Raw genomic sequence first — 26,373 nt, 5'->3', positions numbered from 1 at the left:
GACGCTGTTACATAAATGTGTTTCAGTGTTGCAATTACAGACATGTCAATTACATTGAGGCTGAGGAAAAAAAATCCACCCCAGGTTTTTTTTCCACATCATAAAATCTTTATTAACTAAAGGCCCACCATTAAAAGTATTATATCTAAAACAGATTCATGGGCTGATGCAGAGTACTAACGGAAGCTTTACCAGTGCACCTCTGATTACAGCCTGCAAAGTATGTTTCTAACTGGAAGCGTGGTAACCTTATTCAAGGCTAATGAAATACTGACTTTCGCAGTGCTTTATAATGTTCATCTAAACATTATTCCTTGACCAGAGGTATCCCCTCATACTCTTCCAGCATAATTGAGACACTGACTTGAAAAACTTTACAAAGTAATTTTAAAGATGTGCAAGACAGGAGACCTTAACTGAATTAAGGGAAGATTTCTTTTGAAGTACATTCTAATCTGAGGAAGTGTAAAATTGTGTGAAGATTTACATGATTTCTCTGTAACTTGCACAAACACATTCTGCATTGAAGCTTTAGACATTACTTTGTTTTTTGCACTCAATCTCAAAAAGATTAACAAAATGGTGGGGACATAACCATTTCCTTTCCTTCGGCCAAATATCAAAGTGAAATTCCGAAGTCATCACACAAAACTCCTTAAGCCGAGGTATGTGTCCAGCAGGTTTATCTGTTGTAGAACTGTGAGGTGACCCATGCTAGTCCCCATTTCAGGTTGGTGAGCATAAACTTGAGTGCCTTGGTCCACTGCTCCTCAGAGTTAAACTGGGTTTTGATGGAGTAGGAGCCACCGCTGCCACCTGTGTCCTCGATCTTGCCCTTTTCCACATCCATCCTGGAATAAACCATCAGTTGTAATGTTGTTTTAATGCTTGATAGATGCACAGGTATCATATGACATTAAGTGGATTGAGGGGAACTTCGTACAAATACCTAACAATTCTAAAAGTTGTAGTTAAGGACATAATTTCTATCATTACACAGATTCTGGACTGTACAAATCTTGGGATTTAGATTTATGGATTTCATAACTAGTTATAATAACAGTAATCTAAGATCTAGATCTAAATTGATTGCACAACTCATCCTGTTATTCAAAAGAACTAATAAAAAAGCACATAAGTACAACATACAAAAGCAAATAGTTATATAGAACTGCAAATTTAACTTCTTTCATTGGACTGATCATGAATTGGTGAAGGTTGGACAACAGTCTCTTCTTCTTTTTGTTTAAAATAGTGTTTAATGCTCTGATATTTCACCTTGGTTCAGCCATTAGTAGCACTAAAGATCCAAGAGCACGGACTAATGAAATGAATTTTACAACAGTGGTGGGATGCACTGTCAGCTTAACAAGGACCGTTAGACAAGTTAAGTGTATTGCTTAATGTCCTGGAGGCCACGCTTTAATAATTCAGACGGTTATAGAGCCACAAGTTTCCCAACTGCTGATTGTTGGCCTCATTAATACAATGAAAGGAGGCAAAAGTTCTGCCCCTTCAGAATAAGTTGAGATAACTATTATAATTTGCACTCAAACTTTTTGAATACTTACAGCTTCACCTTCATTAATGAGCAAAAGGAAAAAGGGGAATATGTCAGCATTGCATTGGTCTGCAGCTAACCTGTAGGGAAGGCAGAATCCCGTCTCTCCCTTTTCCACCTCCTCTTTGAACTGCTGGACACAGTCCAGGAAAGCCACCATGGCATGGTCAAATTTATTGTCCCAGAAGAACCTGAGGCCACCTGAGCAATAGAGAGGGAGCTCCTGGACAAACAAGACAGAGAGGAAGGACAGGATTGGAGACCGGATGAGTGTTAAAGGATGACCAGCCGGCTGGGATCTGGAATACTTTGTCTTACTTTGGACTTGTCTGTCAGTGACTCTAAATAAGAGTGGTTTCCATATGGGACAAGGTGATACCTGAAGAGAGATGACGGAACTGAACTTTATGCTGCATTATAGCAAAACATGAATAACAAGGCAATTTGAAATGTCTTTGCGTGTTTACCTCTGGAAGCGCAGCCCCATTTTGTTAGCCAGAGCATGAAGCAGCAGCACAGTCTGCCCCCAGGCTGCATTAATTTCATTCCACTCCACAGGGACGCTGGGGAGTCGTCCCAGGCGGAAATTGTTGATGGTACCAAACTGACCACTGTGCCTGGACAAGAGAAGGTCCAAACTTCTGATTATCTATCAACATTTTTTGTTCTGTGGCCTATGCTGAATCATATTTGATTAGTGTAAAGGAAAATTTTATTAATTAGTCTTAGCATACCCAGCAGTAATGTGTGAGTGTTTTTTTTTTTTTTTTTACCAGATGTGAAATGTGGCATTGAAGACGTTGGTCTTTTTCAGCCGATCTAGCTGAATCTGGCAGTAACGCATCTGGTTGTCGACACTCTTCAGCTCATCATCCAGCTCCAGCTGCTGTCGTTTAAATTCACTGTACTCCTTTTGGTACCTTTCAACACAAGGCAGCATAAACAGTGACAGCTTTTAGGGGCTGTATCATCTACAATATTCCATCTTCATCCTTCTACTGCTCTGCCACTCACTGTAGCTCCTCTGTGTCGAGCTGCTGAGAGTGGATCCTGCTCTGGGCCAGATCCTGGGCCACAGCCGCCCTCTGTTCCTCCACAGCCTCCAGTTCCTGGACCAGGGCCTCCTCCTCCTCCTTCAGCTGCTGTAGCTCTGCTAGCAGGGTCTCCTCTTCCTCCACCTGCAAGTGTGACAGCAGCTCCAGGCACTGCCTGAAAATTTGTCATATACAGTGTACACAAATATTATAAACACCAGAAAATCGTTTTGACAAAAAATTGACTGACTGTACACAACTAACTTGTAATTCTGGCATTCGTTCTCTGTGATGTTGAGCTGTGTGTCCAGGTGGTCCAACAAAGTGTCAGTACATTCTTCACACAGTGGATGATCCACATCTGTCTGGCCTGACATGATGTCAAACAGGTCACTGGTCACCTGAGTGAAATATCCGACACTTTAGGTTTAGGCATAGATTACGAGTATGAGGTATTAGTAACTCTTAGACCCAAATGAGCTGGTTTGTCACACTAACATGATCATAGTAAACATGGAAATCATTGAATCTAACATTACCTTCAGCCTACGACTAAGATTTTCCATCGCGCCTCCATCAGATGCTTCTCCAATAAGTGTGAAGCTGTTGGCACTCTCTGTGGACATCATCCTGTAGAGCAAGATTCAGCAGTTCAGTTAAAATGTAGAGGTGTCCCACATTTTTCAGCCCATACAAACCTCATTCATTGGAATTCAGTTTCATTCCCTGAATCAAAGCATTTGGGTTCTCACCGTGCAGGAGGGATATATTTTCTTGATACTCCATCTTGCTTGCTCTCTGCAAAGGTTTCCTAGAAGAGTAATTGTGAGAATCAAATATATTGACAAAATATGTACACACTACATTAGAAAAAAATTATTTAGTGTAAGGTCTTTCAGATTGCTTTATTGAAAACACATGTATGTCAGTGCAATTTAATCTTTCGCTTTAAATAAATAATGGTGGTTAAGTCTAATAACACTGTCAATTTTTAATTTTCAGCTATTGTATATTGTTATCCTCCTTTGTGGGGAATCCAGGAGGTGTCTGATCAGTGCCAAATTCATTCAGCAGCAGGGCAAACAACCCCCAATATACAGCCAGCCATAAAAAACTAATTTCATCAACAATAAGGAGTCCTGCAACGGATGGTTGATCCACCACAAAGCTCTGCTCTAAGCATTACTGTGTCTGTCAGTCTGGGGTTATATGAAGAAGCATAAAACAGTTCTCCAACGACCAAACTGCCAAGTACCATAAAACCTGTATGCATGTGAGAGCAACAGCTGCAGCTCAGCTCAGATATAACTTCACTGAAGTGCCAAAAACCTTGACTTGTACTGAATGCTTTTTCTGTGTTTACCTCTGGTGCTGTCTCCCCCTCACCGCTGTCAGCCTGTTTGCTGGGGGTCACCGTGACCAACGGAGCTGAGGAGAAGGGACGATTAATCAGACAGATGACGCAGATTGAGCATATAAAGTACATTTTACACAACCGATGACTGATACTGAACTACACACATACCAATAAGCTCCTGGATGGTGACCCGATCGAGCACATTAAAGGAAGTGTCCAGTTTCAGGGGCTGACAGCACCGCTGACACACAAAGCTGACCTGCATGGTTGTGCTCGACGACTTGGATCCCTCCATCGCTAACTATAGGAAGAAATAAAACCACAATGTTAAGCCTGAGAGCTTTTTGCCAAATGTTTTGTTCAACCTAGTAGCTTGATGGCTAGTTAGCCGGTTATCAAGGGTTAGCTTTGCTGTTAGCTTGCGCTTCACAAACAGTCACGGTGTGCTAGCATAAGATAGACTTACTCTACTCTCGCTGAGTGAAATAAAATAAAGCTATTTCATTGCAGTCCTGAACTGTGCAGGTCGAAAAAAAGAAAGCAATTCCAATATAGTTAACGTGACAGTCGCATTTTGCACATCAGGCATTCCTCTCGCTCCACTTCCGTATTGTTGTTTACGTTTCAGTTTGACGTCAGCGTTTAATTAAGTCACATGGAGAGAACCAGGCTTGATCAAGTTCAGGATTATTATTCTTATTATTAGTATGGAAATATTTAACAATTCATGCTATTTCATCTACCACATTCATTATTTTCCAATGTGTTCCTAAAATGTTGCCCCCATAGCCTTTAGACGGACAATATTTTTTGATAAATGCCTTCAAATGTAGATCCTTACATTACTGACAGCATTTGGTTGAGACTGTTAATGTATTCAATGCACTAACATAAATTTACTGCAATTAGTAAAAGTTTAAGAGACAGAGTAGACCACAAGAGTAGTCATAGTGAGATTAGTATGAAATATATGTCGTAGACAGAGAAAACAATACAGAACTATCGCATATAACGTAAAATAATAAACTAATTTGACGTTTCACCTTAAACTTAAAGACCAGATACAATAATAAGGCAGTTGTGTTGGAAGGAGCAGCAGGCGGCGCTACAGCAGCTTCCGTCTGAGTGCTGTTTTTACACCGTAGAAGAAGATGACAGTTGCGGGAAAACTGAAGCTGATAAATCCCGAGTTAGTGTCTCCAAACTGCGAAAAAATAAGGTAATGATGCTAACTTTTCACCGTCACAGCCAACCAGGGCCATTTCCAAAGCTCCCCGTCTCTTTATTTTTATCCACGTTTCTCTTCGTTTGCTGTCGTCCGTCCTCTGTCAGAGGAAAACAAGCTTTGCTAACTAACTAGTTGTTTCACAAAAGCGAATCATGGCAGCAGATGTGTGGCTTCAGCCAGTGTCACTTTATTCCACCTACCGCCTCACACTGCGTTTTTAAATGCCATGTTAACTTTACTTTTTTTTTTTTTTTTTGCTGCTGACGTTTTAAAGTCAAAAAAAGGCGCCTCCAAAACACCCTTTAGATCTTTGCATTGATGGAGTGTCTGATAAACCTTAAGAGATAATGAATTAACAGAGAAACTCATTTCATTTGCTGAGTTTTTGTTGCTTTTGAGCCTGATGAGTATAAGATAGTGTTTTGGTTTTTTTGCATGAGTGCATTCCTTACATCATGCATTACTTCCTGGTTAAATAGCTCATCATAGTTGGATTGCATTAGCTGTGTGCACTGAATATGTGACATGACCAACATTCACACAGTTATGATTATTTATTTTTTTTCTTACAGCTTAGTGGCGTGGACCGGCTTGTCACACTGACAGGGCAGGTTGGACCAAGAGGGTCACCACTCAGTCAACAATAGGACCACTGTGGCTGATCAGTAAGTAATAATATAAGCATTTATACAGTGCATATTAATGTAAATAGTAATTAAGGTTATGTCACTGTATGTTCGGATTTGTTAGAATAACCTGTAAGATAGTGAGGATAATGACATGTTTGATTTATGGGCCATTAGTAAACCCACATATGCATTTAATGCTGATCACACATTTTCCCATTTTCAGCTGAATTTCAATGTGAATGTTTGGGAGAAATTTTCCAAAGTGAATATGTTGTTCTGGTGAAAAATAGCACACCACAATATAGAACACACAACATTGCAACAAGATAAGCTAAACTAAACACAATAAAAATGTTTCTCATCATTGAATAAAATTAATGGCTAAATAGCTTCATATGTCAATAATACAAGTGACATGTGAACTGTATTGTTTTATCCAAATTGGTTGTAAATATTGCAAGTAGTATATTATTTTTAGTGCTTTTGTGTGTTCTGATTTTTTTTATTTGTAGTTAGAAAAAAGAAAAATCATCATGAAAACCGCAAAGGCCACAGATGTGAAAAAGGGGATATCAGTCCTTTGGGAGACTCTGCAGTGCCCCATATGGTAAGTATCGCTGAGAATAATATGATTTATTCAATAGAAATATCTGCTTGATATTTTACATGTTTTAGAGTATTGTTGTAAGATGAAGATTGCCATTTGGAAGAAGTGTCGAGCTCTGAATTTACATCATAGTTTCTTTCACCTGTAGCTTGGATTTAATGACGGCACCACTGACGACTAAGTGCGGCCATCAGTTTTGCAAGTAAGGAACATCTGCTGTAATGTCTTTACTCAGATCATTTATGTTATTTTGTTAATTAAACTCTGTTTATTTTTTTTTCTTTTTCCACATATTTATGAATAATATATTTCTTGTTTTATTCCACCAGATTTTGTATAATGAAACTTTTGGACAACTCTAAGCAAAATAGAGCCAGCTGTCCAGTGTGTAAAACCAAGATAACTAAAAGGTTGTGTGACAATATTAAGATGACTGTATAACATTGAAAGGGCATTGTTATTATTATATTATAAGCCTTTTATTATAAGATTATTACCTATAATCTTACTATATATTAATATTTGACTATGGGTGGGTGTGCTTTGAAATCAGAAGCCTGCAGGAAAGCCCAGGATTTCAGCGTCTTGTGGCAGGATTGCAGAATATAATCCAAGCATATGAGCATGACACAGGAACAAGCTGTAAGTATGAATTGCATACTTCTTAAATAACACTCTGGAATTGATCTTCATTGCATCAGCTAACAAAAGCACTTTTACGTTTTCAGACTTCTCTGGAATGGCACTTGAAAGAAAACAATCTGAGTAAGAAATTAGTACCATTAAGTTTAAAATAATATTTAATTCAACTGTAATGTAATTAGGTATTTTCTTCTACCCAGTGGTACAGATAATGAGACTGCTGAACATCCTCATAATATGTCATCTGGAGATACCGCTGTAACTGACTTTGATAATATGGAAAATCCAAACCATGATGATCTTCCCAGGTCCCCCTCTTCAACTATTGCAGGTAGGATCTTTAGGTCTTTTTTGAAATATTACCTTAAATCAGCTACCACATTAGCATTAGCTAGCTATTTTCTTGTGATTAAAAAAAACTGTGTTTTTGTCATATTTTGAATGGGTCATTATATATAATTTCTTCCTCTGACCCCCCCAGCCCAAAATGGATTTGCAAGACTCATGGGACTTGAAGGGTCAACACCTCTGACGGCAGAAAATGAACGCCTGGACAGTGGCCTTGGTGATGTCCCACCAACATCTGATAAGAATGATGTCTCCCTTATTTCATCTGCAATTCTACAGGAGACTGAACATAAAAATTTGAGAAAGTCATCACGTAAGAAACAAAACAAGGATTTGGAGCCTGACAAGATTCTTGATAAGAAACAGAAGAAAAGTCTAGAAAAAGTTGCTGAGTGGCTCATGAAAGTTCCAACTGAAGGAAGTCTGGAGTTAGAAAAACCAGATGAAGATGCTGATGACAGCTGTTCTTCCACCTCAACAATAGATATTCAACAACATATTAGCGACATGAATCCTAAGAGAGAGGATCGTGCCAAAGCCCTAGAAGAGCAAGTGTTCGGTGCTGTCTATAAACGAGACAGAAGAGGGAACAGGAACGGCGCTATTCCAACAACTAGGAAACATGAAACAAGCACAGAGGATACGAATGAGAGTAACTCGGGGGAAGAGAGCAGCAGAGATATTTTTAAAGAAGCAGAAAAGATGGAAGTCATGGAGGAAAGTAATGTAGACAAGAGTCAGGAAAAGTTGGACAACTTACCAGGAAATGACAAAAATAAAGGCAGAGATGAGGTTTCCTCTTGTGGGTCTAACACTGAACAGCAGCAACTGAAAAAATCAAAGAGAAAGCTGCGCAGTGCTCTGCAGCAGGTTGACAGTGATTTGCAGGAGCAACCTGAGGCAAAGTCAAAAAGTACTGAGCAAAATAAAACTGGCAAGAGTAAAGGTAAAAACACTAAAAGGCCAAGGAAAGGGAACCCTGCTAAAGTGCCCAAGCCTCTTGTTTTGGTTGAAGTACAAGATGGAGAAACTAGTCCAAAGACGAGGCTCAGATCAGAAGTTCAAGTTCAAATCGAGAACTATCCGAGCAGCGGGGACCAAGAAACCCCTCTTAGGAAGAGCACCGGCAGAAGGAGAAGTCTTCGACTCTTTGTTGAAGAGATTCAAAAAGGTCACAAGAATGCCAAGTTGAAAACCACTGTGGGTGAAAAAGGCAGCAATGCTGCAAAGCAGTGGGAGGGAATTAAAGGTGGAGTGTTGGATAACACTGCATCACCTGAGAATGGAGACACAACTAAGGTGTTCGAGAGAAATGGATGTGTTTATCATCAAGAATTAGAAGGGATTGAAGACATGGAGCCTGGTGAGGGAACATCTTATCTGACACCAAACGATAATGTTAAAGAGGTCGCTGCTGAGGTGCCAAATGCTTGCACTCTGCTTGAAGCTAGTGCTGCCTGTTTGGTCCCAGTGGTACCAAGTTCAACTGAATCAGCTGTCGTGGATCAAGCAGTTAAGAGTGATAAACCGGCAAATCTCTTCTCAGAAAATCTTGACATGGAAATCGCTACTGAATGTCCATTAACAGAAAATGTGAAGGACATGAACGACAGTGAGGCAGATACGGAGCAACTTCTAAGGAGCTTCAAATCCATTAAAAGGAAATCATTCTATCTTGGTGGTCCAAATTTGAAAAGACATTGCAGCTTAGAACAAGAAGATGCACACGGTGCCGAAGCAGAGGAAAATGATTCTGTTTGTTCTGGTGTTGAAGCTGCAGAACAACAGTCAGATACAAAGGCACCTGAAGAGCAGGAGGCTTTAAGAGACAATGAACATTCATCCTGTTGTGATTTGATCCCCCCTACTCTCTCACCCACTCAGGCGCAAAAAACACTTGTTGAGAAGCCAAATCAAGTGGTGTTGGAATCTTCAATCACCAACACCCATACAAGTCAGGAGAGTGCTGGTGCTGAGTGTCATTCCAGGAGTACTATTAACAGTGCACTCAGCCCTAATAAAGTGTCGAAACATGAAATAACTCCTCAACATTCAGTTGTTCCTCAGCTGGTAGATTCTGGGCACTGCTTCAAAGTCATTGAACGTGAGGAGCTCAATAAATCCTCAAAGTGCTCTCAAATCTCAAACAGCCAGCTTGAGTGTACAATAAGTGATGCTGGCAAGTTGAAGGGGGTAGGAGACAGTGTTTGTACTGGCAAAAATTCAGTCAATACAGCTGAGGGCACCCTACTTGCTGAGTCCTCTTTAACTCCTGATGGCCTCATGTCACCTGCTGTCCAGATGGCCCACGAAACAAGACCAAACAGCAGTGGAAGCGCAGAGCTCAGCGCACATTCATCTATCAAGAGCAATTCAAGGAAGAAGAGAAAAGTTCAGAGGCTGGAGTCTTCGTCTGACTCTGACAGCAATGGATCCAAAGAGGAATTACCAACCTTGACTCAAATCTTCGGAATATCAGCTCTTCAGGGGACTGTGACTGAGGATCAGGGAGACTGCAGTGATGGTAACAGATGTGAGCCAGCATGTAAAGCTGATGCTGCAGAACAGTTGAGCCGTTCACCTGCATGTTCCAGTCCTGACTGTGTTAATTCCAGCCAAGCGTCTGTGGACTTATTTGGCACACCAGATGAGTGTAAGTACAGTCATTTTTAGGTTTGCGCCACAGAAACAGCCCGCTCAACAGTAAATCTTCTCTTGCAATGTTCTGTAAAAAATGTGCATGCTCTCTTTCCTGCTCTAAGAATCTGTGTCTCTTAGGGATCTAAGGAGGAAAACCAATCTTTCAGGCATAAAGCAGTTAAAATTATTTATTTTCTTCAGGTGATGTCCCAGAAAACAATACCGGTGTTTCCATAGAATCATCACAATTTTCAAGCGAAGTCCTTGTTACTCAGGTAGGTGTTATTTTCTCCGCTTGTAGCTGCAGAAATGCATCCTCTGCTTTACAGCACATTTTTGTCAAAGTGAGATTTTCAATTAATTCAAACAGATTTCTGACTCTGTCCAATTACATATTCAGCATTCGGTATTTGCAGTGTTCTCAGTGATGTACCGTCAAGCTATGCCCCGTAGAGGGCACCCACCACATTTTCTGGAAGCAGAAACTGTCAGCTCCTGGATGACAGACTACCACGCTCAGTAAAAAATGTCTCCCTCAGCAGCTTTCTAAATTGCATTTCATTTACGTTAGAGGAAATGCTGCCTCAGAGATGATTCTTGTTTTCTACCTCATCCATCTTCCAGTTCTCTCACTTTTATCTGTCGACTGTATTGGACTGTGAGTTAAAGTTTCATACCCAGGGGTTTAGAAAAGGAGCGGGATTACACACATCTGGGAATACAGAGCGATTGTAGCATTGTACTGTGTCCCTATTCACAATCACAATATTTGCATTGTAAATTTGTAGACTCTAGTCATGCAAAGCAGCTTTAAACTGATGTCACTTCTCTTTCTAGCTTTCTGAACTTTTTCTAATATCTAACTGGCTGGTTGTGTCTCCCTCTTTGATTTAGAGGATTTGTTTATTTAATTGTCATCGTGCAGTGCAAAACATCAAATGTGCAGCCAGTGTGTATCCTCTTATTTTATCTACTAAACGTTGCATTGCAGCATTTGTTCTCTGCTTAACCATCCTTATGCTTTATTATTTTATTAAAGTGTATGACTCATTTGTAATTATGAGCTTTTCTTCTTTACTTTATTTTCTCCTTTGTAAGCAAAAGATAGAAATGCAGAAGGAGTTGGTGCGGCTGGAGAAATTGATGGCTCTGGTGTCAGAGGTGCTTCATGAGAAAGAGTGTAGTCCTGCAAAAGAAGTACCCCCAGAAATAAATCAAAGCGGTGTGATTGCAGGTGATAAATTTGTATTTATTTATATCAGAAATGATCAGTTAGTTTATTGATTAGGTCATAATATTTAATGTTTCTTAGTGAAAGGCCGAACAATTGCTGTTTTCCATAGTTTAAAATATGAATAATAGATTATATTTAACTCAACATATTTGGGTTGAACTGTTGGTTGGACCAAAACAAGCAAACGTCAGAGGAAGTTTGGAAATTGTAAATTTTTATTTTTATTTTATTTCTTTATATCATTTTTATTTAATAATTTTTTTCTGGACTATATTCTGACAATTATTGGACAAGAATGGTAATTGAATATTATCTATGTGGAAGTTGATAATGTAAATCATCAATTGCAGCCCAAATTTTTAAGACATTACATTTTTATGACATAATTGATTAAGCCATATTTGATCATACATTTTTGTTCATACTTAACCAAAGATACTTTTTACATTATTAGTTTTCCGATTTCTTCTCTCTTTTTTTGTCATTTTACAGTAAATACTTTTCTTAAGTTTGTGCAAGTTTTCAAATGCGACCTAAGCATAATGGTACCTTTTTTTTTTTCTTTTTTTTTCCAGTTGCAGACACTCACAAACCTCTTCAGGGTCAGCAGCATGTAGGCCAGGATTTGGACCAGTAAGTAAAGCATGTTTTTGTACCACTAATATTTTAAAGTAAAGAATTGTTTCACTGTGAATGTATTTTGAGAAGTGCATAAAACCCTGAAAATATTAAAAAAAATTAATTAAAAGCTTAAACCATTATTAATAGACAAAAATTTTCAAGTAAAAGTACAGCAAGTGTGTTTGCTTTAGTTTGATGTTGTTGCTTAATCTCACATGTAGAAAACTAAAGTACAGGCAAAGTATATAACTACAATCAAATCCCAAATAAATAAATGCTTTTGACATGGCATGAAGACATGAAAGCTCGCTCCATGACTTTAGGTCATTCTTTGTGGTATGCAGGAAATGATAGTGTAGCTGATTATATAACAGCTAAATGAGTATCAGGAAGTGGGCAGTTAGAAACCGGTTCTGTGTGAAAACAGTTTTTATTCCAGAGAATGTAATCCTTTCTTTGATTATATCATATTTGGAAAAACAGCCTCTTTTTTTTTTTTTTATCTTCCTGGTCCTGTCATTAGCATATTTGGGTAGTGTGTATGTAACTTTAAATAATTTTTTTGCAGAAAAAAGAGCGTTTGGTGAGAAAATTGTTACAACTCGCACTTAGACCTACAGACATTTTAGAGTCACCAGTTGACCTAAACACGCATGTCTTTGGATGGTGGGAGGAAGCATACCCGGAGGAACCCCATGCCAGCACGGGGAGAACATGCAAACTTCGGACAGAAAGGCCCCAGGCCAGGAATCGAACCTGTGACCTTGTTGTGAGGCAATAATGCTAACTAATCGAAGTACCTTCCAACTAAAAAAAAAAAAATTTAAGACGGGAGTGGATCAGAGACTCTTGTGGACACAGAAGACTTTTGAGTCAAGTTTTTATCCACTTGGTCAGTTAACCAATCAGATTGTCCGATGTTGGCCTGAAACCATGTAGCAAAGAGTCACATGGTCTGAGCCTAAATTCCTGAAGTGAAACCTGACCAATCTTATTAAATAATATCAGCCCCAGTGCGTTGCATTTCTTTCCTCAGAGACTTGTATACATAATACATTTTAAATGCAGCTATATTTCAATACATCCATATTAAGAAGAATAATAAGTGGAGCAAGTGGCATGTAATTGGTCTCTTTCAGTCTGTAACTGATGGAGAAACTTAGTGAGTATCTGTGTGTGTGTTGTTAGTCTTGTTCTCAGAGGGTGATGCATCTCAAGAGGACAGGCGGATAATCTCACTAATGAACCCAGAATCTGCTTATGCTGTGGAGAATAAAAAAGTCATTACTGACTGCATCTTATATGTCATTTAGTGCACTTAGAGGGAAACTTGTGTTGCCACAGTAATTTATCTCTCCCGCTTGACTACCTCCCCCCACCAACCTCTTGCTTCGCAGGATTCTAAGTGCCGTCCTCCAGGCAAGAGGGGAAGAGACTGAAAGAGACAGTAGATGAAAACATGGAGGAGCTTAGCTATACAAATTCTGAATTAAAAGCTACATTTTCCATGAGCTCATTGTTGAAACTGGACAAAATAGTTGGCACTGGAATATATGACAAGTTTCCAATGAGACATTATCACATTGGTTCAGGTGATTTAAGTATAGGCATGCTGCCAGTTTCTAGTGTCTAGTGTCAAGAGCCTTTGAGTGAGGCTGTGAATCCAATACTTTATTAATTAACAGTCTCTTTATTTGAGGGCAATACCGTCACCATAAACATACAGACAAGATGGGCCCCTGGATTTTTATTTTTTTCAAAGGTCTTTCTGTTTTGAAAAGTTAGTCACAGTGAGCTCAGTCTGCTGTATTTAACTGGCTGCAGTCCAAACTGGATGCAAGTAACAAATGAGAGTAGGTGGAGCTCAGCTGTCAAACAAAGATCATCACCTAGCAGGATCACCTAGAAATGAAAATATGCTTCTGGAAATACAGAAATTGTTCAGTACAAAACACACTAATTTTGGCAACTGGTTTTATGCTCTACATCATGCTGGCTCTTTACTTAACTCTTCGGCAAAAGTTAATATCAATGCCTCTTTTCCAGGAGAGATGTCCCAGAAGCAGTCAAACAGCTCAGATCATCTGAAGGCAAAGTGGTTGTACAGCCCAGTGCATCAAAGCATGGCAGCATTGCAGACATGAGTAAGGCTACTGGTGTGTTGTGTATCCTGGTAGAAGCCTCAATATATAGCTAAAAGTCAGTAACATTAATGAAGACAGTCAGTGTATGTGCCTTTTGTTGTTTTTTGTTTGTTTGTTTAGTTGGGTTTAGTTGGGCGGGGGTCATGACAGAGCGACACTTTTGGAGTGCTGTGTGAAAATATCTGCCTTGGGGATAACAGCTCTTCACTGCTTTCCAAAATGTGTAGTATGCCACAAAATGCCACAACATCTAGGGCATCTTGTTGTTTGGTTCATTTTGTTCATTGGGTTAGGGTTATGCGTTAGATAAAACAAAGAAATTAGATTATTGTATTGGGTTTGATTAGATTATGTTCTTTATTATGGTCAATGATTGTATGCTCTTTGTCTCCTCAGCTGTGCAGCACTCGACTCACACAGCGCTGAATGTCAGAGGCGCTGAAGCCTCAAAGACACCCGGTTCAAGTTCAGCAACCAGAACACTGAAGAAATGTAGTCCACCCACAGATGGGCAAGAAGACAAAGAAAACAACACACCCTCAATAGACAGACGTAAAACTAAACTCGTGCTAGTGTCATCTGGATTGGGTCTCAATGAACAGGTACACAGAACAATGAATTTGTGTAGTTGGCAGTTTCTATCGTAGTGCGCATTAACCAGTCAGGTGTTGTTGTTGACAGATAATGGTGAAAAAGTTTGCCAAGCGAGTTGGGGCCCATGTAGTTTCCCAGGTGACTCCAGAGGTTACCCATATTGTAATGCGCACTGGTAAGTATGCTCACATGCAGGCAATCTTGTAATAGCTTTGTTCAGTTAAGGTCTGCAGCTGTTAATGTGTTTTTTAATTGATGACTTAAATCACTGGACTTTCATGAACTCCTCAAAATTAGCTTGGTTACACAACAAAGCAATTAAAAATGCTTTAAGGTTCTACTTTAGATCCTCCTAGTTCCCCATTTAAAATATTTTCTGAAGTAATAACATTTTAATTTTCAGTAACATGTTTCTTTCTTCATTTACTACCACCTTGTTTTGTGCATCTTTTCAAATGCTCCTTCGAGATAAGTGCTTTGTTTCTCTCTCACCTACATATTCTCTCCCTCATTCATCCACGTGTTGGTAATTACCCTCACCGATAGAGTATTTTTAATTTCAAAGCTTGCTGTCTCTAAAGTACCTTGTTAACTGTCAATGTATAAGATGACTGTTTTTAAATGGCAACTTGTTTCCCAGGCAACCAAAACATGGAAAGAAGAGTCTTCTCAATCTGTGGTTAAAGGTCATTATAACCTCCCCCCCCCCAAAAAAAAAAAAACAAAAAAAAAAAACAATGTAGATAATTTGAAATTATGTTTGAGGCAATGGAATACAAATGAACTGTTAATTACAATATGTCCTGAAGGAAGAATAACCCTTGATCTTGCTGATGGTCCATGATTTGCCTGCAAAGCTGATCACTATATACTAGGCCATGTTTATACTCTTTTGCACAGGTTCAATGAACCACTTATTCATTTTGGTTGCTGAAACTGGTCTTCTTCAAATCCTTTTTGGCCATGTGCTCTTAAAAATTAAGTAATACTTGGTTGTGACCTTATGTAACAGGTTCAATATCATAACATTATGTCTCCTGCAGAAAATTGTATTTTGTGACACATTCAGATTCATGAGACCTCATCTTTGCATCAAAAAGCTTGACAACACAGATTAACTGGACTTGATAATGGGAACCACTTAACCTCATCTGCTCCCTTCATTTATATATTTTTTTATATGTCATATGTGTTATGATATCAATTGCACGTGAAGTCAAGCCACAATTTCAACTAATAATGATCGTAATCATCTTTATGTGAGCTGTCTTCAAACACCAGAGGAGAAAAAGTCAACTCTTGCTTTAACTAACGTTACTAAGCTTTGCTTGATTTCCTCCATGTAAATAAGGGTTATGCAAACAATTGCTACATCGGAAGTCCTTTAAGACACTCAGGGGAGTGACGGGTTCATCTACTTGTTCTCTTCTTTCTGCCAGATGAACAGCTGGTATGTGAACGCACACTGAAGTACTTCCTTGGCATTGCAGGCAGGAAGTGGGTGGTTAGCTTCCAGTGTAAGTCTCGACTCCCTTGGTTTGAAAGCGATGGTTTGAAAACCAATTAGTCTGAATAAAAAACATCTTTATGATTGAGGGATCAGCTGCAATGAAAAGACATGATACAGTAGCCACCAGAAGAGTGTGTGCTGCTGACAATAGGCTCATAAGTTTTTGGTCCTACTTTCTCTCCACAGGGATTTCAGAGTGCTTCAAACAAAAGAAACTCTTAGATGAGGTATGCTCGCCTGTGTGCATCTTGAATTTGCGTGCCGGAGATTTGCTGTTACAACTCTGTATGTCTTGGTGCTAAATTAATGCTGCATGATGAATTTCTCCTTGAAGTTCATGTTGATACCTCATAAATTATTTGCCATCCATTTGCTTAAGCAATCCCTGCAACTATTTCTTTGCTATGGAAGTAAATTCCTTTGTTGAGCATAGTTTAGTGTCACTGTTAATTTTAAAATAATTCCTTGTTGTCCAAGCAAACTGTCAATAATTTTATAATAATTTATTTTAAAATAGATTAAATGAATATGAACTGTCCATCATTTTCCAGTCAGATGAGAGTAAATAATGTGTTCAACTCATTTACTTGTTATAGGAAAGTTATTGTAAATTGTGATTGAGACTTGTGATCAGATTTGCTATCTTTTGTTATCCAACAGAGTCTTTTTGAAGTGAAAGGTGATGTGGTGAATGGACCGAACCACCAGGGCCCGTCGAAAGCTCGTAACACTGAAGACAATAATGTGAGTATGTCATGCATGTGTTTTGTATCATACAGTGCTTGTTTGATCTTAGGAAAAAGGTAAAAGATAAGCCAACAGCAGCATGGTAAGATGACACAGGACCTGACAGTTGGATGTTAGAATCAAAATATAATTTTATTTTTTTATTTTTTTCAGAATATATGTTTGTGATGGTTATGTGTTGAAAGAATCATGAAAATTTTAAAATAAGAATTTTTCCTTTTGCATATGGTAGAAAAGTTCAGCCACAACATTAAAAACAAGCATAACAAAGAATATTCCAGAGTAAATTATTGACGTTTATCCACAGTATTATAATTAAGGTTTGATCTTCAAAAGCTAATTGCTTTCAGTGGGCAATGTCTGGTTGTGGTTTGATCAGACTGGAAACATTAGCAAACAGCCCAACGTCTGTTTGAAGCCAGTGAGAAAAGCTTAGACAGTGACAAGGAACAAGGATTTAGCACATTGATGTCGGGCATTATATCCAACATTGTTATGGACTGAGCTACAAGTTCTAGACAGTCAGGTCAGAATTCAAGCCAATTTCTGAGTGAGACGGGTGTCATTCAAGTGATCTCAAAACTGTGTGTGTGTTCGTCCAGCCCTTTATGGTGCTGAACCATATGTTGGATCCCAGGTTAATCTAAAGACAGAAAAAAACATGCTGTCCCATCAATACCTAACCCAGACCACTCAAAGTACTCCTAAAAATATGAAAGTACAGTTTTGCGACATTTTGCCTTTATTAGATGGCAGAAAAGTGAAAAACTGGATATTTAAGGGAATCAATTGTACCAGTTGGACTCAGTCAACCACTGGGCAACAAGGACATTGCCATTCCTGTAGTAATTCAACAGCTGATGAAGCAAAGTGAAAGCATTTCACATACAGTAGAAAATGAAGTGGCCCTCTGTCAGTTTCATTGACTCCATGATCCGCAAAGGTCTTCATCAGAACGATTAGTTCTTTATTTTTATTTACTTTTGACATCACATCATAGTTACTGCAAACATCTTTAAGGAAGGAATTAGTACAACATTTTACATATGTATATTTAAATGGAAGGGAAAGACGGAGTACGGTTGTAAGGATCAAAGGACATAAGGGACACAAGGGGAAAAAAGGAGAAGGTATGGTTGGGAAGATGAGAAGACACAGGAAAGGAGGTGGATAAGAAAGTAAGTAGGGAACCAAAACAATTATGGAATAAGGGAAACAAAGGAAAGAAGTAAATAAGTATGGAAGTAAGGAAGGGTGTATCAAAATAAAGGAGGAAAGGAAGGAAGGAGCAGTGATAGTAAAGAGCTTTAACCTGTTTCCTGCTCTTGCATCAGCCTCTTAGCACAGACTTTGTTGTAGGAATCTAATTGTAATTTTCCCCCTGGTGTGTGGCCAGCAGGACAGATTCTGTTGCCACTGAGGGGGAAAATTAGAAATGGCCTGATGTCATGTTGGCCGTATCGCCGCCTTTGAAGAACCTCTGCTAATTGAATTAGCAAGTAATTTCAGGCTTATTTAAGTGGCCTCAACATTGCATCGGCACTTTGATGAAGCCAGACAGATTGTTCTGGTCATATTCACGTCCTGCCACTTGCACCACTGACAGACAGACTAATAGATGAAATGGACAGGGAGTCTATCACCTGCTAGGTGATGCTTAGGAAATCAGTCAGAAATTGTGTAGCTGTATATTTATTTGTGTGCGTGTGTGTTTGTAAGGTTAGGATGGTATTACCTACACGCTCTAATACCTCCTGAAGGGCATTAGCTGTTGTCTAAATTAAAAATCTGTAAACGAGACACTTATTCATCTCACCGAGCAACTCTAGCTAATGATCACTGTGGACAGACAGGGAGGTGTGAGAAATTAGTATTTTTCTCTCCAGCAGCTCGGACATTCATCTTCCAAACATGAGCATCCAATCTCACACTGTATATGAGACTGGGATGCAAGTTGCACATTTCCTTTTTTTGCGGGTTACCATGGTTCAAGGAAACAATTTTATATTCCTGTCTCAAGCTTATTGACCCCGGGTGTAATAAAACAATAGATCCCTGGTGTTAGACAGGTCATTTCTCTTTGCGTGCTTAAAGTGTGATAATACCTCTGTGAAAGTGGTCCTGTTTGCTCTGTTCTGTTTTGACTCATTCCTGAATTTACAGTATTACAGCCAGAGCAAGAAATTAACTGAGTCCTAAGGTTTTACTTTACCCAGTAGGTGAGGTATACCTCTTATAAATTCGAAATCACGCTCAGTGAAGTGCTTCAGCTCCACCTCTTTAACCCCTCAGATATCTGAAAAGTTAAGAAACACACTCAACTTCAATGGCTGTTCTCAAATTGTGCCTCTGAACATTGTCTGGGGTCAGAGTCACTCAGTGAATGGGCTTTCCAGAATTTTTTTGCAGGTAGTTTTACAGAAATCTCACAGGAGATGATTTTATACTTCCCTCTTCTCTTTTTCTCATTAGCTGCTCTTGAGAGGCTACAAGATCTGCTTCCAGGGACCTTTCACAGACATGACCACAGGTAAACCATCAACAATACATTTCCATCTGCACACCTTCAATTTTCCGTCCTTAAAAACCTGTTTGAAACAATGCTATCACATAGCTGCTCATAATTTAACACTCCTTCTTTAGCTCTCTCATAAAGGTCAACCCGTACTACAGTTATTATTGATATTTGAGCTGGATGATGAAATGTCAATTATAAGGATTGTGTCACACTGGTTGGTGAGGAAGTGGCTATAGCTTCCTTTTTGGTGTCCAGATATGAGTGGTGCAGCCACAACCTGGGTCAGCAAGCAAAAAAACAAAAAAGATCAATGCCTTTGTATATATAAGTATACTGTATGTACTGACTGAGATCATTTCCAATTGAAAATGAGTTGATAAATGGAAAAATCAAAGTACTGAAATTTTGTGAATTCCTTTAAATCTCTTTGGTGTCAATTTACAGGCTGTCTGATACATTGAACAAATCTGTTAAGCTTATTTCAAAAGTTTCATTTGGTAGAATTATTTTTCCATAAAATCCACAGTACATTTTGCAAATATGTTGCCACTTCACTTCTCCCTTCTCCATGTCATGATGTCATGATGTGCTCATTTGTAGCTAGTTAGATTTTTTTTCGCTATTAGCTGAGCTCTGTAAATGACAGCTCTGAGAGGTGTGTGAAATCTTGAGTTGTAACAGGGTGAGGAGTAAGTCACAAGTCGATAAGAAAAATAAAAAATATAATATAAATAATATAATATAAATACATTTTTTTTTCCTCTCTTTCTTTCTTTCAAAGCTGTGATGCTGTTTCATAATATTGTTGTCTTAGCCCACGGGCCTTCAAGCTGTTTTGCACTTTTCAGTTTTCTCAATCAAGAATAACTTTTCTCAGCCCGACTTGTGCCGTTTTATTGATGTCTGTGTCCTGCAGGCCCTTGATAGACACCTGCCTTGCTATTAAGAGAAAAACTGAAATAAAAAGGACTTAAAAAGTAGCTCACATAGGTTTTGAAACAAGAGCTTTTTTTTTTTTTTTTTTTTTTTTAAACTCCTGTCATTTCAGCACTGGAGAACAATGACAAGCAATTCCACCAAGTGGGTGGAATATGGACTTGCCGTGTGTTGTCATTACGCAGCAGTTGCTATGGTGTCGGTTCACTGCCCGGAGGTTATTTTTAAAAAGAAAGTGGAAATAAGCTTTCAGTTGTGGCTGAAGTCTTTTGTGCAGCTCCTCTGTTTAAAAAATATTGGCATAAGTTGGTCCCACAATTTCTTCACAATCCTTTGTGAGCTTTTATCTTAATAATTTAAACTCCTGATGACCTCCAAGTTCAAGATGAAGCAGAGTTTGGTTGTCCTCCGCATAAAATACTTTGCTTCACCCTCCCTCCATGGATGAATGGACAGATAGATCATGGGTGGAGGACTCAGGGGGCAAGTTGCTTAAAAACCCACAAGGCAGCATTCCTTAGTTTCCGTTTTCCTGGGGCTCTTAAAGTGCTCCTGCAGCATCCTCCTGCTGACTGCTGGATCAATGAACCTTTGCTAATGGGTTGACATCTGCTAGCTTGCGTGAGGAGCTTAAAGACTTTCTTTTACATGGCACAAACATTTGGGTAGAGTCTTTTTCCTTTACTCTAAGAGGATTTCATCTATTATTCAATTGCTGAAGTTTCTATATGTTATATTTCGACTAATAAACAAAAGAAGGAGGTGATTTCCTTTTTCTAGGGTGTTGGGTGCTAGCTATGACATATATGAATATCAACACATTTTCCTGAACCAAGTTGAATGTCTAAGATGTACATATTGGTTTGAGCAGAGACCAAATTAACGATATGTTTTCCTCTGGTCCTCTGGTCAAATCAAGTCTGAGCTTGAAATGAATGCATCTGTAAACCTTCAGGCTCTAAGGGGTGAGAGCAGAACGAAGAACATGTAGGTGGTCACACCTACATGTTCTTCAAACAGAATCCCTCCCAAATTCAATCAGTATTTGGTGTGTGTGTTTGTGTCTATCTTAGATGAAATGGGCTGGATGGTGGAGCTCTGTGGAGCAGCTGTCATTAAAGATCCATTTCACTTTGACAGTGAACAGGTAAGAGTGTCAAGTCGCTTCCACTTAAAAAAACAAAAACTCAAAAAAGTAGGTGGTCAGTGTCATTAAAGAAAAAAAACATTTGAGTGTTTGCATATGAGCAATTATCAATCTAATCGGCTATCACCATGGAACATGTTTCCTATTTCTACGTAAAAGTTTTTTCTCATTGCTGCACACAGTGTTTCAATTTTAATGAATCCAATTCACGTATGATTCCTGTGGCCAATGTTACTGCAGGGAATAAGTGCCCCTCAGTGAAGTGTGTGACTGTGTATATGTGTGCAATTGTATGTTTTATAATGAGGTTATTGATGCAGTGTTGTTCACGTTTATAAAAACCACTGCAGTTTAATTAATTGTCCTTAAAGCAGTCGGTTTTGCAAACCCACTTCATAATTTTCTTTTGATTTAATTCACATTGCTCTAAGTGTGTGTGTATGTTATAAATACTGCTATTTTCGTTGTGCTAATGACCTAATTTCTGTCCTTGTACTGCACAGAGGTCGCACCATCTAATTGTTGTACAGCCTGGATCAGAGTCATCTTCATCCACATACAGCAGTGAGTCAAATCTAAAAATTCTATTTCATTTACACCCACTACTGCCAGGCCACTAAATAATATACCTCATACTTTCTCTCATTCCCCTACACACAATACTAACACGGTCATGCCTTCACACAGAGTTCATAAAGACAGGGATTCAGCTGACAGCAGCAGGTGGTTAAATAAAATGAATCTTACTTTCATGTAGGGGTAGGAATCTGACCCAAGCATCGACCTCAGGAGACTGAGAGAATCAAAGCAAAGTCTTCTGTAAAATTTCTCCCTTAACATTCAGCACTTCACAATGTAATACAACATATCCAGTTACCGCCTTAGAGGGTTTCACTCAGGCTGGTCATTAAAAATTATTGTGATGATAGACAAATTTGGTTTGCCAAAATATGTAAATATGATAATTTCACAAATTGATGGCAAATAACATATTAGAAAAGGGAGTGAGATTTTATGCAATATATGGCACACTTAAAATCTTCACACTTAAAATTTTCTCAAAAATCAGCAATGTGCCTGATTTATGAATTCTTGTTTTGCTTACTGACATCAAACCAATTTTATGTGGTACACTGCGCTCAAAAATCTGTCAAAATGTTTTAGTGCAACTTTGGTCAGCGACGAAGCCGCTCTGGTTGATTGATTGTTGGAGCATTCCCAGCTGACACAGGGAGTTGTGTTAGCGTTGGTCCTTGGTTGGATGTGAGTTGCAATGTCAGACAACGTTAGATAACTAATTATGTAGTGCTGGCAACCAACCATCATCCAACATTTAGTCAATGTTACCTTTCTATAATTAGACATCAAGCCAACGTTAGGTTTTTAAACATAAACCCAATTTTAAAATCTGTAACATAATCCAGTTATAATCAAATGTTGGCATACAACATTGTTCCAACGTCACATTAACTTCAGGTGTTTGCTATCTCTGGCAATGATAAACCAATCAGAGAACAGTATGCAGTACGCTTACCTCCGCCACTTTTTGTAATACCGGTACATACTGTGCTTTGTTTGTTTATGTTTTATCATGCGCCTTATAACCCGGTGCACCTTATGCATGAAAATAGACCCGTTCATTGATAAGGCGCCTTATAATGCAGTACGCCTTACGTTCCGCAAAATACGGTACATATAAAAAAATTTTCTGTATTGATGATGGATTGAAATATTGTTTAATGTCAGTTTCCTTTTCTGAAAACACTGTAGTGAATAGGCAGACCTCACAGAACTCACTGTTTCGACTGGCACTCATATCTGTGCACCTGTCAGTTCATTAGGCCACAGATTTCAGTGCATTTGTGTCTGTGTGAGGGCCAGTTGGAGGGTGACAGAATGGTGAAATGGTAGACACTGCCAGCCAAAACGAGACAGTATTCCAACAAGAGAGCTGGGAATGATTTGCCAGGAAAGCAAGTGTGAAGGAAGTTCGGCAGCAGAAGAGAAAATGTCAGATTGGAGCGGGGGGAAATGTCAAAACAAGTTAGCCACAGAAGAGGCAGGCAGCTATAGCACAAGGACAGCTGACAGTTTTAAAGAGAGAGGGAGCAAGTGGCTCCAAATCGCCCCTTCGTCCCTCCTCCCCCCTCCCTCCTTCCTCCTCGTGGCATCCTAATTTGCACCCCTGCATATTTAATGCAGCTTTGCCTCTTCTACCTCCTCTGGCACTCAGAGACCAGGTAATGGAGGAGCCCCTCTCCCCTCCTCTTCTCTTTCCTCCCTCATCCTCTTCCACTGAACCATTGATTGAAATCCCATACATCTCTTCCTGTCTCTCAACTGTATTCTGATGTAATGGAAACATGTGAGTATCTGTACACACCATCCATAGGGGCTGATTGTGTTTAACAAGAGCCCTGGACTTGTTTATGATTATTCCCTTGAAAGAACATATTGCATATTTGAAATTTTTATATTCGTTTGGTCGGGTCAGTGTTTTGAAATGTTAATTGTTTAAATTTTTCCCTGACACTGATCTTTGTTTATCTGTACTGATCATCATTCATCATGTTTTTTATATTATACATATTCAACTCCAGGAAAAAGAAAATCCGCAAAAGGCCCAAATCAGCAATGAAATTATTCAGTGAATGTGTGTGTCCCCAGTGTAGTTTAAGTTTGATGAAGCCTATTGCTTTGTGCCACAGAATTCGTTTTTAAATACGTTTTTAGGAATGTTTATGCCTTAATTAGGCAGCGAGAGCAGAGTCACAACAGGGAATGAGGGAGGACGTGAGGTTTTGAGTTGGAGTTGAACTGGGGACATTTTGGTACACATTCTGCATCTTCACCAAAAGCCACAGGTGTGACCTCTTGTCCAAAACCAATAAGATATTTGAGCCTTTATACGGTCCTGCATACATCATACTGTGGCAGTAGCACATAGAAATTATGGTCTCAACAGGAAATATTAAGGAGGAAGTATTAATCCACAAACCCAAAATGATTAAGGAAATCTTTTAAAAAAACAAACAAACAAACAAACCAAAAAAAACTAATCATATGTGAGCCATTTTTAGTTGAGAGGTACTGACAGTAGGGGCATCAGAGATGGTTTTTGTTGACAGTACAATATTTACAGAGGGACACCAGGTTTTTCCTTTAAATATAAAACAGGAAGGTTGTCAGTTCATGAAGTGTCCGAACAAGCTGTCAGAACTGGTAGCTCTTTATAGCTCATGGGGACTAAAGTACTGAACAGCTGATAACATTTCACACACCTATTTGTTGCAAAAAGCTCCAACCCAGGAGTCATGTGTTGTTTTCTTCATAATTTGATTCTTTTCTCTTCAAACATACTTAACACATTGTCCATCCCACAGGTCTCTCCAGACAAGCCACTGTTGTGACTCGTGGTTGGCTGTTGGATACAGTTGCCACCTACACCCTTCAAAACTACAACAACTACTCAACATAAAGTGAAGAACATGTCCTCACTGTTTTGCCACGATTTTACATTTTATTGTGTTGTATGGGCATGACACCGTGTATATAAAGTTTCTCAATAGGAGTTTGAATTGAAGTTTTTTTTTTTTTGTTTTGTTTTTTGTTTCTTTGTTTGTTTGTTTTGTTTCTCTCTTTCTCTTGTGTGTGTGTGTGTGTGTGTGTGTGTGTGTGTGTGTGTGTATATATATATATATATATATATATATATATATATATATATATATATATATATATATATATATATATATATATATATATATAAAACATACACACATTTTATATATATATATATATATATATATATATATATATATATATATATATATATATATATATATATATATATATATATATATATATATATATATAAAATGTGTGTATGTTTTGGTTTTTCCAAAAGCTCGATTAACATAGCGTTAATTGTCCAGCTTTAATTGTAAAAAAAAAAAAAAAAAAAAAAAATAGTAATACTTTTTTACTGAGGGAGCTTTAAATGTGTTTAGAAAGATATAGAATTGAATTTGTAATAAAGAAAACAGGCTCACCTGTCTGGTGGTTGTCCAGCTCATGGGCGACAGCAGTCAGGAGACCTCCCCAGTGCAGAGGCCTGCTGGAGATGGTGGGTGGTCTTCTGGGTCTTCCCCTGTGGTCCTTTGATCCAGATGTTGGTTTTTTTTTTTTTTTTTTTTTTTTTGCTCCATTAGTAGGATCCAGCCTCCAGGTAGTAGTCTTCCAGCAGCTTGAATTCTCCAGGGGTTATGTTTCCAGGAGTGAGCGCCACAGTTTGTATTTGCAGCAGGTCAGCTCAGGTCAGCGGTGAAGTGAGAGAGATGAGGCCCATCTGCAAAGCTTATAACCTCAATTAATGACGCAGATCTGAGATAAATAAATGTGAGATTTTTCTCACGTTTTTTTATTTTATTATTTATTTAAATAGTCAATACATGTTTTTATTTTAGTCTAGGTTCTGTTTAATAATACATTCTTTTACATTATAAATTATGAATTAAGAAATTAATAATAAATTACAGCTTGTTAGAAGTTCCTACCTGCAGTTTCACCACTGCAACATAGGAATTTGGAAGTAAAGTGATAGGAACATGGTTTTAACAAACAAACCAGTAGATTGTACTGAACAGCTGGAGTTTTGTCTGTGTTTTTATTATTGTGCTACACCTTGAAATGTCCTGCTTCAAAACAGTAATGCAAAATCAGCAGGAAATTTTGGTTTAAATTTTTTTTCCCCGCATGTTTATACATTTCATTGTGAAAAATATTTTTCTTTTTCTGGCTTAGCTTGAACTGTTGTTGTCTCTTTGTTGATTATTGATTTCTGCACGCAGAGATGACGAGTGTCCTATGGATCAGT

At 38.6% G+C, this 26,373-nt stretch overlaps 2 protein-coding genes across 3 annotated transcripts; one reads left to right on the top strand and one right to left on the bottom strand.

The window, feature by feature from the left end:
• Positions 1–93: 93 nt before the first annotated feature.
• becn1 (beclin 1, autophagy related) lies at positions 94–4,560 on the bottom strand. Its single transcript, XM_029527487.1, has 12 exons — positions 4,419–4,560; positions 4,121–4,253; positions 3,959–4,023; positions 3,348–3,406; positions 3,135–3,225; positions 2,860–2,996; positions 2,576–2,770; positions 2,335–2,481; positions 2,029–2,178; positions 1,880–1,940; positions 1,642–1,784; positions 94–851 (listed from the first exon to the last, which is right to left on the bottom strand). Exons 2-12 carry the CDS (start codon positions 4,245–4,247, stop codon positions 683–685), a joined length of 1,344 nt encoding a protein of 447 aa, XP_029383347.1. The 5' UTR covers positions 4,248–4,253; positions 4,419–4,560; the 3' UTR covers positions 94–682.
• Positions 4,561–5,099: 539 nt separating this feature from the next.
• LOC115059927 (breast cancer type 1 susceptibility protein homolog) lies at positions 5,100–25,073 on the top strand. 2 transcript variants are annotated; one of them, XM_029527684.1, is made up of 22 exons: positions 5,100–5,171; positions 5,753–5,845; positions 6,322–6,416; positions 6,565–6,618; positions 6,746–6,826; positions 6,970–7,058; positions 7,145–7,181; positions 7,259–7,389; positions 7,540–10,059; positions 10,248–10,321; positions 11,145–11,280; positions 11,856–11,913; positions 13,948–14,045; positions 14,442–14,647; positions 14,727–14,814; positions 16,079–16,156; positions 16,336–16,376; positions 16,810–16,893; positions 19,369–19,426; positions 21,424–21,497; positions 22,001–22,061; positions 24,881–25,073. In XM_029527684.1, the coding sequence occupies exons 3-22, from the start codon at positions 6,343–6,345 to the stop codon at positions 24,973–24,975; spliced, it is 4,137 nt and encodes a 1,378-aa protein (XP_029383544.1). In that variant the 5' UTR covers positions 5,100–5,171; positions 5,753–5,845; positions 6,322–6,342; the 3' UTR covers positions 24,976–25,073. The 2 variants fall into 2 exon arrangements, with proteins under 2 accessions (XP_029383544.1, XP_029383543.1); XM_029527683.1 differs by having other exon boundaries at positions 13,948–14,057.
• Positions 25,074–26,373: the final 1,300 nt, after the last annotated feature.

Source organism: Echeneis naucrates, chromosome 19 (assembly GCF_900963305.1).
Source record: "Echeneis naucrates chromosome 19, fEcheNa1.1, whole genome shotgun sequence".
Classification (NCBI taxonomy): Eukaryota; Metazoa; Chordata; class Actinopteri; order Carangiformes; family Echeneidae; genus Echeneis; species Echeneis naucrates.
Note: the sequence above shows the minus strand (reverse complement) of the source record. Positions and strands in the feature narration are given on the sequence as shown.

Coding starts and splice junctions, on each gene's coding strand:
- becn1 (XM_029527487.1), bottom strand. CDS start 4,247: ATGGAGGGATCCAAGTCGTCGAGCACAACCATGCAGGTCAGCTTTGTG. Junction 4,024..4,120: donor CACCATCCAGGAGCTTATTG/GTATGTGTGTAG, acceptor CCTTCTCCTCAG/CTCCGTTGGTCACGGTGACC. Junction 852..1,641: donor GGATTCTGCCTTCCCTACAG/GTTAGCTGCAGA, acceptor GGTTTATTCCAG/GATGGATGTGGAAAAGGGCA.
- LOC115059927 (XM_029527683.1), top strand. CDS start 6,343: ATGAAAACCGCAAAGGCCACAGATGTGAAAAAGGGGATATCAGTCCTT. Junction 6,827..6,969: donor AAAACCAAGATAACTAAAAG/GTTGTGTGACAA, acceptor CTTTGAAATCAG/AAGCCTGCAGGAAAGCCCAG. Junction 16,894..19,368: donor GTAACACTGAAGACAATAAT/GTGAGTATGTCA, acceptor TTTTCTCATTAG/CTGCTCTTGAGAGGCTACAA.